This window comes from Scomber scombrus, chromosome 8 (genome assembly GCF_963691925.1).
Source record: "Scomber scombrus chromosome 8, fScoSco1.1, whole genome shotgun sequence".
Lineage (NCBI taxonomy): Eukaryota > Metazoa > Chordata > Actinopteri > Scombriformes > Scombridae > Scomber > Scomber scombrus.
This window is the reverse complement of record NC_084977.1, coordinates 26,131,063-26,144,399: the sequence shown is the minus strand read 5'-3', so window position 1 is coordinate 26,144,399 and position 13,337 is coordinate 26,131,063. Positions and strand designations below refer to the sequence as shown.

Genomic DNA, 13,337 nt, shown 5'->3' with positions numbered 1-13,337 from the left:
TTATAGAGACAAGTTTAACCCACATTTACACTGCGAGCAATACAATCTACACCTCATCCAAGGAATATCTATAACTATATACAATATAGGTATAGAGGATGTGTATAGATCGGTTGACTGGCTGTGATTCTTACCAAGCAGGGCGCTGAAGAGCTGGCTCTGGAAAACATTGATGACTCTGTCCAGAGACTGCTGCAGCTGGCTGTCTTCCTCCACAGAGCCTTGTTTGGTCCGGTTCTGACTCTGCTGCCTCTGGTCTAGTTTGGCCCGGTACTGCTGCAAAAGCTCTAGGGCTCGCTGAGCATCTGAATACAACATACAAGTAAACAACATAAGCCTTTTTTCCCCACATGTTGCTCTTGAAGATAATGGAAGAGAAAAAATCTCCAGGTACTCTTAAGTAAAGCAATGAGATTAGCTACTGGATATTAAAAAACTTTTTTTAAATTGAGGATTAATATGTTCAAAACTCTGAGGGTCTTTAGCAGGGCTGAGTTTATATGAAACAGATTAATATTGTGTGTTGACACAGGTGTTATTAATCAGTCATTTGGCTTTTAACCTGTTTTATTGTTCCTAAGAATGCCTGGGTAATGTTTTCTCTCATTTTCTGCCACAGCCCAGCCCCTTTTCAGTGTTTGGCAGTCATGTTTAATAGCAAATTTGACAGCAATTAAAAATCAAAAGGATATAAAATCCTTAGTACTTTCCTAAAGGTGCAAATTAACTTCAGCGCCTAATGTAATATCAATAAAACCTGGGAGTTTAAAATGATCTTTAAATCTTAATTGCAAGCGAACAGTAGCTCCTTGAGGTAAATGTTGAAAATTGAGCCAATTCATGGCATGTTATTGTACCTGTCTGCTGCTTAGTATGAAACGCTAACAACTTCTAACTTTTATTGATGCAGAAGGGCACAAGGGCAATAGTTTATGGTGTAATGGAAAGGTGCAGACTGCATTCCAGGCTCCATGGCACTCTGAACAGCTGATTAAACCAGAAGCTCTGACAGATAAACATCTAACTCCAGACGAAATGTGTCACTTAAGCCTTATGTTGCATGCCCCCCATGGAGACACGCCGAGCCAAATGGCATTCAACATTATGCCAATCACATATGAGACGTTTAGTTTGCATGAATCAGTTGCGTCACTAATAAGATGTGTAAGTAAAAGCAGCTTTAAAATACTGATAAAGTGCTGTTTGGGGGGAAAATTGTACGCCGAATTTACCACATGGTCTGAATAATATATAAAATATCTTAAAATGTGATCTACACGTTCTGTACGTATACCACTAAACCATTTAACGTTAAATCGCTGATGTTTTAGGGAAGTTTGGTTCAGTCATTTACTAACAAGCTAAGTTAAGAGAGTTGCGCTCCGCGGAGCAGCGCCACATCAACGAAACGAGTAGGAACAACTGATTTATTCGATGATGTGTCTTCATATAAAAAAACACACGCACACAAATATGTAGCAGAGATGAGAGGAATTATCAAAAGTTTACCTTTCTGTCGCACAGGCATGGTGACAGTCACTCTCAGTCCTCCTCCTCCCCAGGGCTTGTGTCTGCGTCGCTGTGACAGTCTGTTATCTGTTATTACAGATGTGTGCGTCTGTCCCGGGACAGCCCGCCTCCCCCAAACTGGGACACCAGAGTGACACCACTACAGTCTACCAGTCTGTCTTTTCAGAAAATATAGAAAAAGGAAAAACTTTCATGAAATGTTTTTTAAAAAAAAGTAAGAGCAAATCGTCCCAGCAGGCAGAGAAAAAAAAGAAACCGTACCAACCATTGACATCACACTGCCTGTGTGGACTTAGTACCCGGAGCTGTAGTTTATTTTCTCAGCTTCTCTTTCACTTTACTTCCCTCTCTCTCTCTCTCTCTCTCTCTCTCTCTCTCTCTCTCTCTCTCTCTCTCTCTCTCTCTCTCTCTCCTTTTCTGTGTGTGCGTAAAACTAGTTCTCCATTTCTTCATTCAGCTGACTTGACTCAAAACGTTGTCCGACCGGTTCTAGGGCGGTCCTGTGGGATGACAACACACACACACACACACACACACACACACACACACACACACACTGGAAGTATCTAAACACACGCACATGCGCGCGCGCGCACACACACACACACACACACACACACACACACACACACACACACACACACACACACACAAACATTCATGCCCTCACCTCTTAAAGCAGGTTTGAGAGGCTCTTCATAAGCAGCTTGTGTGTGTGTGTGTATGTGTGTCAGTGGTATTGTCATGTTAAACAGCTATATTGTGTAGCCTGGTCTATTCCTGTATGATCCATATCTAATCCACTCAACTCTTCAGTATAGATTTATTTGGGTTTAAAGATAGTGATTAGAAGAGTATGCTACAACATCCCCTCCAATGCTCCTGTAGGATGTTACTGTAAAGTGATAGTTGACATAAACTGATTAAACAGCAAAATGTAAATGGTAAAATATAACAAGTAGCTATTTCGCTCTGTGAAATGTGAAAGCTGATGTGTATTTACGGTATTCACACAATCTGAAAGTCAAGGTGCAATAAAGAGATCCAGTTGAAATGTCACAGATGTAATCTCACCACCAGTCCATGCAAGCCCATCTCTGAGTGAGTCAGGTGGTATTGTCATGGTAAACAGTACATTGTGTTGAATAGATTAAGTCTTGTCCCTTTCCCTCAGCCTGGATTCACATAATGTAGAGTACTAGGACCTAGTTTAACCAAAACAGCACAACATGAACCGTTGTTGTTAGTGCAGAAAATACTCCTCAAATATTTGAGTGAACACTTACAGGTACATATAGTTTGGTGATAGTGGAACTTACTTGTTGCCAACTTATTTTCTAAGAAAATCATTGGTTCATCTAAAATATAGAGGGATGACAGGCATAATTACAACTCCTATTCTTGAATGAATGGACTGTCTGTGATCATAACACGTTTGGTTAAACAAGTTAAAATCCAATCATGCAAGATAATATTGACACATCACATCAATAAAGGCTTTAAAATGAAATATTAGCATTCTGCCAATATATCAGGCCAATACGTCGCCATCTTTTCTAACACCTGGCTGTGCTTCCCACCACAGCCTGTTTCAGCCTGACTGTGACTTCGCTCAGCTAACCCACAGACCCACTGCCTCTTACCACTTTAACCAAATTAACAACCCAGAGCTTGGTGCTCCAATTGGATCAACAAGGAGAGTCGAGGCTAGCCGGCTTTCCTTTGGCCATTCTGCAGCTAATGTTCAACTAGCCTCCCATCTAGCCCTGGTTCTCATATGGATCCACCCAGAGCATTGAGCCCTGGTTGTTATTCAGGTCAAACTGGGAAGAAGCAGCAAGTCTGTTGGGCAGCTGAGAGAAGTGGAGCATGCATGCTTTCTCCACATGTCTAGAAAGCACAGAAGCACCAGACCGTCAAGGTGAAACAGTCCACAGAGGAGCTGCACAGAGGAGAGGAAACACCTCGGCTGACAGGACATAACACTCTGTTTGAAAAAACTTCTTCATCTTCTGTTTGCTTTATAACAGCAGTTGGCAACTACCGATTTGGGTGCATTACCACCACCTTCTACTTGGAATGTGGACCAGAGATAAAAAATCTGACCCATTAATCCTGTCTGTCTAATAAACTCAAAGAAAACTGTCCTGTTCGACCCATTTAGCAGGTTTATTAAAGTTTTAATACAGAGCTCCTGAACTCCAGTCTTCTTTTATATTGTCTTTCTTGATCATACTTAGTACAACCTATGATTGCATGTGTAATAGTGTCTTCAGCCAGGTATATCGGTATTGGCATCAGCAATCGACCAAAATTAGTTGGAAAATATTTCAGTTTGGACTTTGACACATTAAAGAGGACTAACAAATAGTATTTTAAATTAATAATGATTATCAAAGAGGGGGTACAGCCATCACCAAATCTCTGGTTAGCGGCTAACCAGAGTAGCCTAGAGAGCAGCTCCACCGCACAATTAAGCTAACATAAACTAACAGCGATCTCATGTTGCCTGACCATAACCAAACAGCAGAGAAACTAAATGTGTGTATTTAACCAACATTTTGGAAGCACTGTTTGGCATCTTCCTACCAGCACTATGCAAAACTGAATAGCTTACATGCTGCATGCAGAAGATGTTTGTCAAACAATAGCTCTGATGCATTGGCTAACTGCACCTTAAAGGAAAGGTTCACAATTGTTCATGACTGTTTATAAAGCAGCTTTGGGTTTGTTGGAAGTCAAATTGTTCCACTTTGTATGGCGTTTGGCTAACTGTTTCCATCTGCTTCCAGTCTGTGTGCTAAGCTACGCTAAATGTAACCCATCCCTATCTGTGCACTGGATACACAAAGGGGAAATTGGTATTGATCTTCTCGTCCAACTCTGGTAAAGCCAGCTAACAAGTGGATCCCCCTAAATGTCAGGAAGTATCTTTTATATTCTTTGTCTTACTGACACATTTGACATTTTAGGATAACTGAATCTCATGGTCAGAAAAAATAAATTCTGTGGTGACACTGAGATAAAAGATGTAATAATTAGAAATGCAAAGTTGCTTCAGGATACACGTCAGTCCGATATGTCGCACACAATATATACTCTGTGTGTGTCTGCCTGTGGACACTGGAGCGATTGTAGGGACACTTCATCAGCGTCATAGACACACACTCACTACACACACACACACACACACACACGCACACACACATACATACACAGCCGTTGAATGCAGGTCATGGACTTGGTCTCTGGTATTGTTATTGATCAGGTCACAAGAGCTTATTGACTGCTTTGATGGGTTTACAAAACTGTCCCTCTGTATCTCTTACACACGCACACAAACTGTCACACACACTGATGCCAGTATATGTGAGTCAGCGTGGGGAGAAATTTATGCACGATTGTGTAAGTGGGTTGGTCAGTCAGCACACAAACGTATCATTTTGTCCAAACTAGTGTGTGAAAGACAGAGTAAAGAGGAAAGGGAACAAAGAGACATCACTCTGATTTTGTCAATGTGTGTGTGTGTGTGTGTGTGTATACGTGTACTATTAGCCTCTATTGTTAATTGTCAGCCTCTGCAACAGTAAGCAGTTGTTCCACAGAGGGCACTGATGCCAGAAGTACAGCAGGAAATGGTACAACAGACAGGGAAGACAACTTAATATGGATACCTACCTTATTATGATCCAATGATACATTACATACATTATTATAAATTCTAATATGTTTTAATCAGTGGCTAAAATGACTTTCAAGCTCCTTTTCTATGGAAAAAAATAAAAATGTGTGCACACATCAGGAAGCTCCAGCTCAACGTACAGAAAATTATCACTAATCAATATTTGATGTTCACTTGCAAGTCTTGTATGCAAAATCCAGTAGGACTTTTTTTTTTTTTTTTTAAATATACTTACACCACAGTGGACCAAAGCATTTCTTTAAGCTCAACACTGGAAAATAAATCCCTGACATGGTTTTCAACCTTGATGAAGAAACTCTCTTTTTTGGGCAGCTACACAAACTCAGCTGCCCCTCAGTGATCCACAGCTCAGATAAATGTCAAGAATAGATGAGATGGATGGATAAAGAGGGATGAAGAAGAGTTGGGCAGTTAGACTAATGGACAGAGAGACAAAGGAGCATCTGCTGAGATGATGAAAGCCTCCGCTGAATTTAATCCAGAGGAAACCCAAATCTACCACAGACCTGCAGAGGTGATTTTCATCCCTCCATCTCCTTTTTCCTTCCTATATCTTTCATTTCTGTCTCTTTTTCTCTTATTTTCTATCTTCACCCTCCCTATTCACCCCCTTCCTTTTACCTGTTTATATCCATTTTTCTATTCTCTTCCTCCTGTCCTTTATTTTAGCCTTTTCAACTTATTTGCTTAATTTTTGTAATCTCAAATTTGTACATCCTTCACTTTCTTCTTTTAATGTTTTGCCTGTCTTTCATGTTTAGTCTCATATGTTGCCTCCTTTCATCTTTCGTTCTACAGCTATAAAAACACATGACAAATCCATTTTACTACACAGTTTTTTCTAGTCTAAAAAAAATCTCTGCTGTGCACTGTGCCTGATCACATGACACACTGATGAGGTCTGAAAACTGCTGTAAAAGCCCTCATTTTGAACTCGCTGTAAATTGCTCCCAAGGTCCATAAGGTATCACATCACAGACAACAACTTTGTGAACAAAAACCAAGATTGGATGAAATATATGCCAAAAAAAACAATTAGATAGATGTTTACCAAACAATACAAAATGGCAGAAAAAAATTCTAGGCACAAATAGGTGTGGGCTACATCAGTAAAATCAGCTAAATCCAAGGAACACAGGGTTCAAATATTGTTTTGCTTTGCCTCACAGTAATACGCAGAAAGAGAGATGTCTCCCTCCTCTGACCCCCTAAAGACAGAGCTAAGTACACCATGAAGAGCCCAGATTACCAATAGTGACATTTTTATTATTTATACAATAGAGACTTTAGTACATTATTCAAAACACTTCTTATATACTGAAAAAATGGTACGTCCCAAAGCCCAAAATGGCTTCAGTATAATCGCTGCACAGCATTTTTTCAATTTTATACATATATTATTTTTTGTAAAAACTGTATCTTAAATAGTATGTACAGATAGCGTCTGCAAAATGCATTCTAAACACATGATATATATTATATATACTTCGGCAATTACATTTCTCCGCATTAATACTCAAACTTAAAACTGGAAGGATTTCAACTTGCATGTGCAAATAAATAAAGAAATAAATAGTTCTGTTAAATCGTCACTAAAATTTGTCCAACTTATAACTCAACAGCGGTTCTCTCTTTAGAGGTCAAAGTACTTTTTGTCACACAACAGAAGAAGCAGCATTCAAGTTGGGTAGGTGTAGGTACTGCAGAAAGCATGAGTACATTCACAATCAATATGAGTCATTTTAAATTGGATTTCATTCACAGCTATGTACAGTGACACCGTCCTCAGCATTTGTTCAGCTCTTATGTAGTTTAAACACATAGAAAATGACTGTTTTTATAGTCATATACATATATATATAATATATATTTGTATAACACAAATTCACAATTACAGTAGAAATACATTTTATACAGTTTTGGATAGTACATGTGTAGGTCTCCAAGTCATACTGTGCGTACTTCCATCCATAACTTTGTTATAAGTGTCATTATAAAATATCACAATTTTTGAGCAAAGCTAAGGTATATCAATATATTTAGAAAGAATTACCTGAAACATGTAGTAAAAAATAATTATATTATCAAACCTTTTTTCTCTGTTATCATCACAATATCTTTGATATTTCAAACTCTAAATAGGGTTGGGTGGTTATCTGTGGTTAAGATCAACCACATGACTAAACTGTGCCATTTTGTGTCCCTTATTGAATTAACTGAATTCTGATGCTTATTAGGAGACTTGACACAAAATGGGCACAGGATGACACTGTCACGTCAAGTAAAAGCAAAGGACAGTGAAGGATGTTGTTTTGCTCTGGATGAAACATCAGATGTTACACAGAACAGAACAAAACTCACTGCCATGAAACGTCTTCAGGACACTTGTTGCATTTACACAAAGACAGAAAAAAAATCTCTTCTTTTTTTTTCTTTTTGTGGTTGATTCTGTCATGTCAATACAATTTCTGAAGCGTGACCATGCAGGTCAGATTTTATAAGTCCACACTGCTGTGGCTTCAACTTTGGCCAGAAAACTCTCATACAATGAGTTGTATGAGAGTTGACATAACCTGGTTTCCCTGGTCTTATGTCATATTCCAAATATACCTGACCCAATTAACATATCATTTTCAACATTCACCAACAAAGTTGGCACATTTAAATTTCCATGTACACCTAGTGTTAATGTGTCCTCAGGTGTCAAATGTTAAATTGAGATTTCAAGTGAAGCCAAAGTCTTTGTGAGATCAGATCTTTCCCTGATTGTCTAAAAAGGTAAAATCTGATTCAAGGCTGATTTACCCATTAAGACAGACTAAAGGTGTGTGTTATACCTTATTGATTCTGCTGGGGAAAATCTCTTTTCTCTTGCTGCTTTGCACAGGGAGGCAAGAGGTCGGGGCACTTCAGCAGAGTAGATGCTCTGGATTTGATGCCGAGCCAACGGTTGAAACAGTTTACCTACTTACTAAAGCCATGCTGCTGCTCTCACTGTGAACAGATCAGATCTGGGCCACAATGAGGTAAAGCTCCGATGTTTTGGGCCTGTGTAAATACAACCAGGGAGGGTCAGAGGGTCCATATGGCACCAAGTATAGAACACCAGTCTCACTGTAAATCAGTGGTATAATACATCAAGAGTCTTCTAGTGAATACAGACTTCTAGAAGCCAACAAAAAATGGTTGGTTGACAGTGACCAATGATATGAAAGCATGCTGTGCATTTACCATACAACTCAAACAGCTAGAAAGAGACGTGACATTGCTGAGACAATTGTAGAAAACACTTCAAACTCTCAAAATGTGGCACAAATGTTAAGGGTAGTGTTACTTTGTGTGTGTGTGTGTGTGTGTGTGTGTGTGTGTGTGTGTGTGTGTGTGTGTGTGTGTGTGTGTGTGTGTGTGTGCGTGTGTGTGTGCATGTGTCAGTGTGACTGATTTAATAATAACATTTCAATTAAAAAATGTTATATATATATGCAATGCTGCATAGAGCAAACCATTGCATATATATTATGTATGGGTGTACATGAGCCTGTGTGTGTGTTTGATTGTTATGCATGGCAGTGTGTGTGTGTGTGTGTGTGTGTGTGTGTGTGTGTGTGTGTGTGTGTGTGTGTGTGTGTGTGTGTGTGTATGTGTGTGTGTGTAAACATTAGCATGAGTTGCTCTTTAGATGGCACTGCAGGACAAGTTAGGCTCTGCTGAAAAGCTCAATGGGCAGAACCTCAGAAATATTGCTTTAGCTCTTTTCAGCACAGCTGTGCAATGAAACAGTTTTTTAAAACAGAAAACAATTAGCAGAGATGGAGTATGAAAGCTGCACAGAAAAGTGTGATATATATGCTTTTAAAAATTGTCGATTTGGAGAATCCCTGTATGTTCATATGAGAGAATTGAGAATGTGGTTTATCAACAGTAATAATATTAATCAAACTTTTAGAGCTGTCTGTCCAGGCCCCAAGGAGAGTGCAGCTCTAGGAAGCTGCAGCTCTATATATGTACACAAGGCAGAAAGTCTTAAGATTTCAATTTCTGTACACTGGAGGCAATAATACCTGCAGAACAGAACAGAACAGAACACACGACAGCAGAACAGAACAAAGCAGACAACAGTGGAAGAAAGAGCAGAACAGAAGAAAACAGAAGACAAAAGGATTTAACAGAATACAATACTGCAGAGAAAAAAAAAGAAAAAAAGAACAATGAAGAACATGGAAAGTGAACCATGTGCTACACCAGAAAAATCATTGAAATCTACCATGGACAGCAAAATACAAGGCAGTGGAGAAAAGCAAAAATACCCCAGAACACTAACTAACCAACAAAACAAATTACTCAGACTGGCCAATCAGATGACTGCCTAATTAACAAACCAACCACAAAATCCAAACTGTAGCAGCCCTGTAGGGACTCAAAGAGAAGAGTCCACTTGTGGTCCGTCCAGCCGTCGATCAGGTCCCCGACCGCCGGTAGACAGAAGAGCCGATATGTTTCCTATGGTACATTTGGCACTAGTATTTGCCTTTGGTCCAGCAATAGGCAAATATGTCTGTGTGTTCCCTTAAAAAGGTAAAAAAGGCGGCTCATTTTTCAGGTCCACAAGCCTCCAGCGGAGGGCAGGTGGAGTGGCATGGGATGGCGATGAGCAGAGAAGAGAAACGATGTTGTGTTTATTTGTTTGTTTGTTATAAAACTATTTCTAACACGTGCTGCTGTCTCTCAGAACCACCAAGTCCACCGTCCGCTGGAAACTCTTCAGCAGAGAGACGGCTGTCTCGTGCTCCATGTGTAAAAAACTATGTCCGTTAGCCTGCAAGGCAAACACGCAGCACAGTCAACAGCATGTGTGTGTGTGCATGTATGTATAGATATGTGTGTTGCAGTTTTTCCATACATATGTCTATGTGTTTGTTTGTGTGTGTGTGTTTGTGGAGGGATGGAGGGTCACTGCCATCATTATCTCAGAAACACATCACTGTTGGGGAAAAGAGAGAGAAGAGGAGGAGCTACACAGTCATGCTGTAGAAAGAGAAGGGGTAAAGACAAAAAAGGGCTTTTTAGATGAGTTCATCCAGCTAAACTGTACATCTGTGGAGAGAAGACGAAAGGGAAGAAGAGAGGGGAGGCAAACATGAAGGGGAGTGATAGATGCTATAAATCATAATGGTAAAGAACTAATTATGATTACATTGTGCAATTTTCTTTGGGCCAAACTAGAAACTAGCTACAGTAAATATACTAATGTAATCTAATGCATGTAGCAAAGTGAGAGGGTTAGGTAATATTCCTGCAGGGTGTAAACATAACCTGTTGTAGCATCAACATTATAATTTGTCCATGTTTACTCATAGGCGCTCAAGTTTGCTTTCTCACAACTTAAAAGATAAACAGTCTAGTCATCTGATAATCCAACATAATTTGTTGAATTACATTTTGTTTACTTTCACACACACCATCTGCTTGCATGGCAAATTACCAATAACAATAATTCTCAGAGAGTAGGATGACACTCTTTTTCCAGTGTGGTTGAGCCATTATTCTGTTACCTTTTAGAAGAATCCACTGTGGTCAAATCTTAACCAAAGTTACTGCATATAAAGACCAATTTTGCAGTGAGAGAATGTAGAAGCAGATTGGGAATAGCACAAAAGCACAATATGTGGCTGAGGATCTGTGTTGATTAGAAACTGAGTTAAATGACATGGAAATATACAAATGTTAACCATAATAACAATTAAGTCATTTTGTGTCAACACTGCAGACCTATGGCAGTTACAACCAATGCTGCATGATGACGTAACCTCAGTTATAAGTCACGAAATGGTCTTTCACTCGGGCTTTCAACAGTATTAACTGTTAAGCTACTCAAATCCAGCTGTAATCTTTGGCTAAAAAGTTATTGGTTGTCATTAGCTAAGGAAGAAAGACAGGTGAAAAGTGGGTGGAGGGCTTCAGGGGGGGTCATGCCAGATTTCTGGAACAACAGATACACAAACAGAGGCAGAATACACAGGCAGGGAAATGCTGGAGCCTAGTATAAACCCCATGTGAGATAACACCAGTGGATGAGTTGATCTTTGATCACTGAGGCTTATCAGTGATCGTTTGCTGCTGTTTGGTAATCTGTGTAATAAAATATAACTGTATATGGCAGGTGACATGTTTGTGACTTTCTCTTTTGTCCTGCTAAATGCGCTGCCTCCTTGTTTGAAAACTAGGGGAAGGGTAGGGAAGGAAAGGGGGTAAAGGTTTGGCTGTTTCTGGCCCAGCTGATGACAAGTGAGAGGGTGTTACCTGCAGTATCTTGTCTCCGGGCTGCAGGGCGGAGGCGGCGGGCCCGTCATGCTGTACCCTAGTAACAAAGATACCCTATAAGTCAAAATGATACACCGTTAGGACAACACAGGGACACGATGGTTTAGAATCTTTGCCTTTCTCATTCTCATCTCAATATCCACCCCCCCAGAAAATCACATGTCTGCCACAAAATATAAGGGCAGTTAACAAATGCATTCTCTTTGTTCTGAATTTGGAGAGGCATGCAAATATACTGTTGACAATAAAATTGCAAGTAATACATAATGATTTAACTCTAATTATTTAAATTACTTGAGTTGATATTGAGCAGACTTGTTTTTAACTTAATGATACATTCCTCCCAAAAAGACAGATTATACATGCCAAAATGGTTTATCACCTAATTATACAGATGAAGACTTGTTGACAAGTAGACATAAAGATAGAAAAATATGTATACAGTAAATATATATATAGAGAAGGGAAGAAGTATAGGTGTGGGATGGGTACTGACTAGGGGAAAGAAGTAGGTAGCAGGGAGGGCAGAAGATATTTCATCCCCGATATTTTCCCTCAACAACCCCAAGGCAGAGATTGTAAAAACACCAACATCTTTTCACAGAGAGTTGAAAGATGTTTTTGAACAAAGAAAGTGTAGGACAATGCATCTGTACCAGCTCGACATGTTTCAACAGGCTGTGTACGTGTTGAACACACAACAGTGAGCATGACAGATAGATGTGCCACACAGACGTGACACCAGTTAATAAAGAACAATACGATGCAGTCGTGATAGTGCAGTGGCACCAACATACTACAGGCTATGAGTGAATGCAGGAACAGACACATACATTTATATTTCATATAAGTGCATATGTTAGAGGTGTTAGTTAAGCTTCTATACACATGTAATATTTATACAGTGAGCCTCATAATAACATAAAAAATATGATTTTCTTCCCTGGGTTTGTAATATTTTAGGTTCATTCATACCATTCATGCTAAATTATGGCAACATAGTACAAAAGTCAACTTCATCAAATGTGATTTAGACAATTTTAGCGCTTTGCAATGATCCCCTGACAACTCAAGCACTGAAACCTAATGAAATGACATGTATGGAGCTCACTGTACATTACAAGTGTATTTGTTAGCAGCTAAAATCGGTTAGCAAAGGTCACAACAATCAGACATTTACAGACTATAAAGCAGTTGCACACAAAGCTGCCCCACAAAAACCTTCCATCTTCAAAATGTACTTTTTCATGAAATTTAAAGCATAAGCACTTTTTAAAAATTATTTTGTATTTTGTTATTGTTAAGTAGACAAGCTCAATGGACACATTTCTACTGTTAGCAGTCAATAGAGTCTGAGGTTTTTGCAGCTCAGTGATAACATAGATACAGTATTCTTAGAAATGACAGTTGATGAAGTTTGTTATCGACAGCAGCTCAGTGTGCAAGCACAGCATATTTAGCAACAATAGGAACAGAAAATTGGATTTCCAAGTGTTAAGGACCCAGATCTTACTAAAAATCCATGTTCTGCTCCTAAAATCCCTGTCCTCTAAAACCAAGTCAGAGAGGCTGATACATTAAAGCCTGGGATCCAACTTCTGTCTATACAGGAACTGAGTCCCTGTCTCCATTCGCCACATCCTAATTAGCCAGAAGTGAAGTTAACCCAGTGGCTTAAAAGTGTCACAGTTAGTCTCTTAAGTCAAACTCAGGAAAAGATTATTGTCATTTCTTTTTTTTTCTTCTTTTTTTAAGCAACCTGATAATGATGTCAGATGGGTTT

The 13,337-nt window shown here is 39.3% G+C and overlaps 2 protein-coding genes across 2 annotated transcripts in view; both read right to left on the bottom strand.

Moving 5' to 3' along the window:
* Positions 1 to 1,564, bottom strand: part of LOC133985362 (disks large homolog 1-like) — a 111,712-nt gene extending 110,148 nt beyond the window's left edge. Inside the window, exons 1-2 of the mRNA XM_062424983.1 lie at positions 1,510 to 1,564; positions 135 to 305 (exon numbers count right to left, since the gene is read on the bottom strand). Coding sequence (XP_062280967.1) covers positions 135 to 305; positions 1,510 to 1,528 — 190 coding nt within the window. The 5' untranslated portion in view covers positions 1,529 to 1,564. The remainder of the gene's footprint in view (positions 1 to 134; positions 306 to 1,509) is intronic.
* Positions 1,565 to 9,256: 7,692 nt separating this feature from the next.
* lrrc7 (leucine rich repeat containing 7) overlaps positions 9,257 to 13,337 on the bottom strand; it is a 38,614-nt gene continuing 34,533 nt past the window's right edge. The window contains exons 32-34 of the mRNA XM_062424844.1: positions 11,534 to 11,608; positions 9,944 to 10,049; positions 9,257 to 9,294 (exon numbers count right to left, since the gene is read on the bottom strand). Coding sequence (XP_062280828.1) covers positions 9,257 to 9,294; positions 9,944 to 10,049; positions 11,534 to 11,608 — 219 coding nt within the window. The remainder of the gene's footprint in view (positions 9,295 to 9,943; positions 10,050 to 11,533; positions 11,609 to 13,337) is intronic.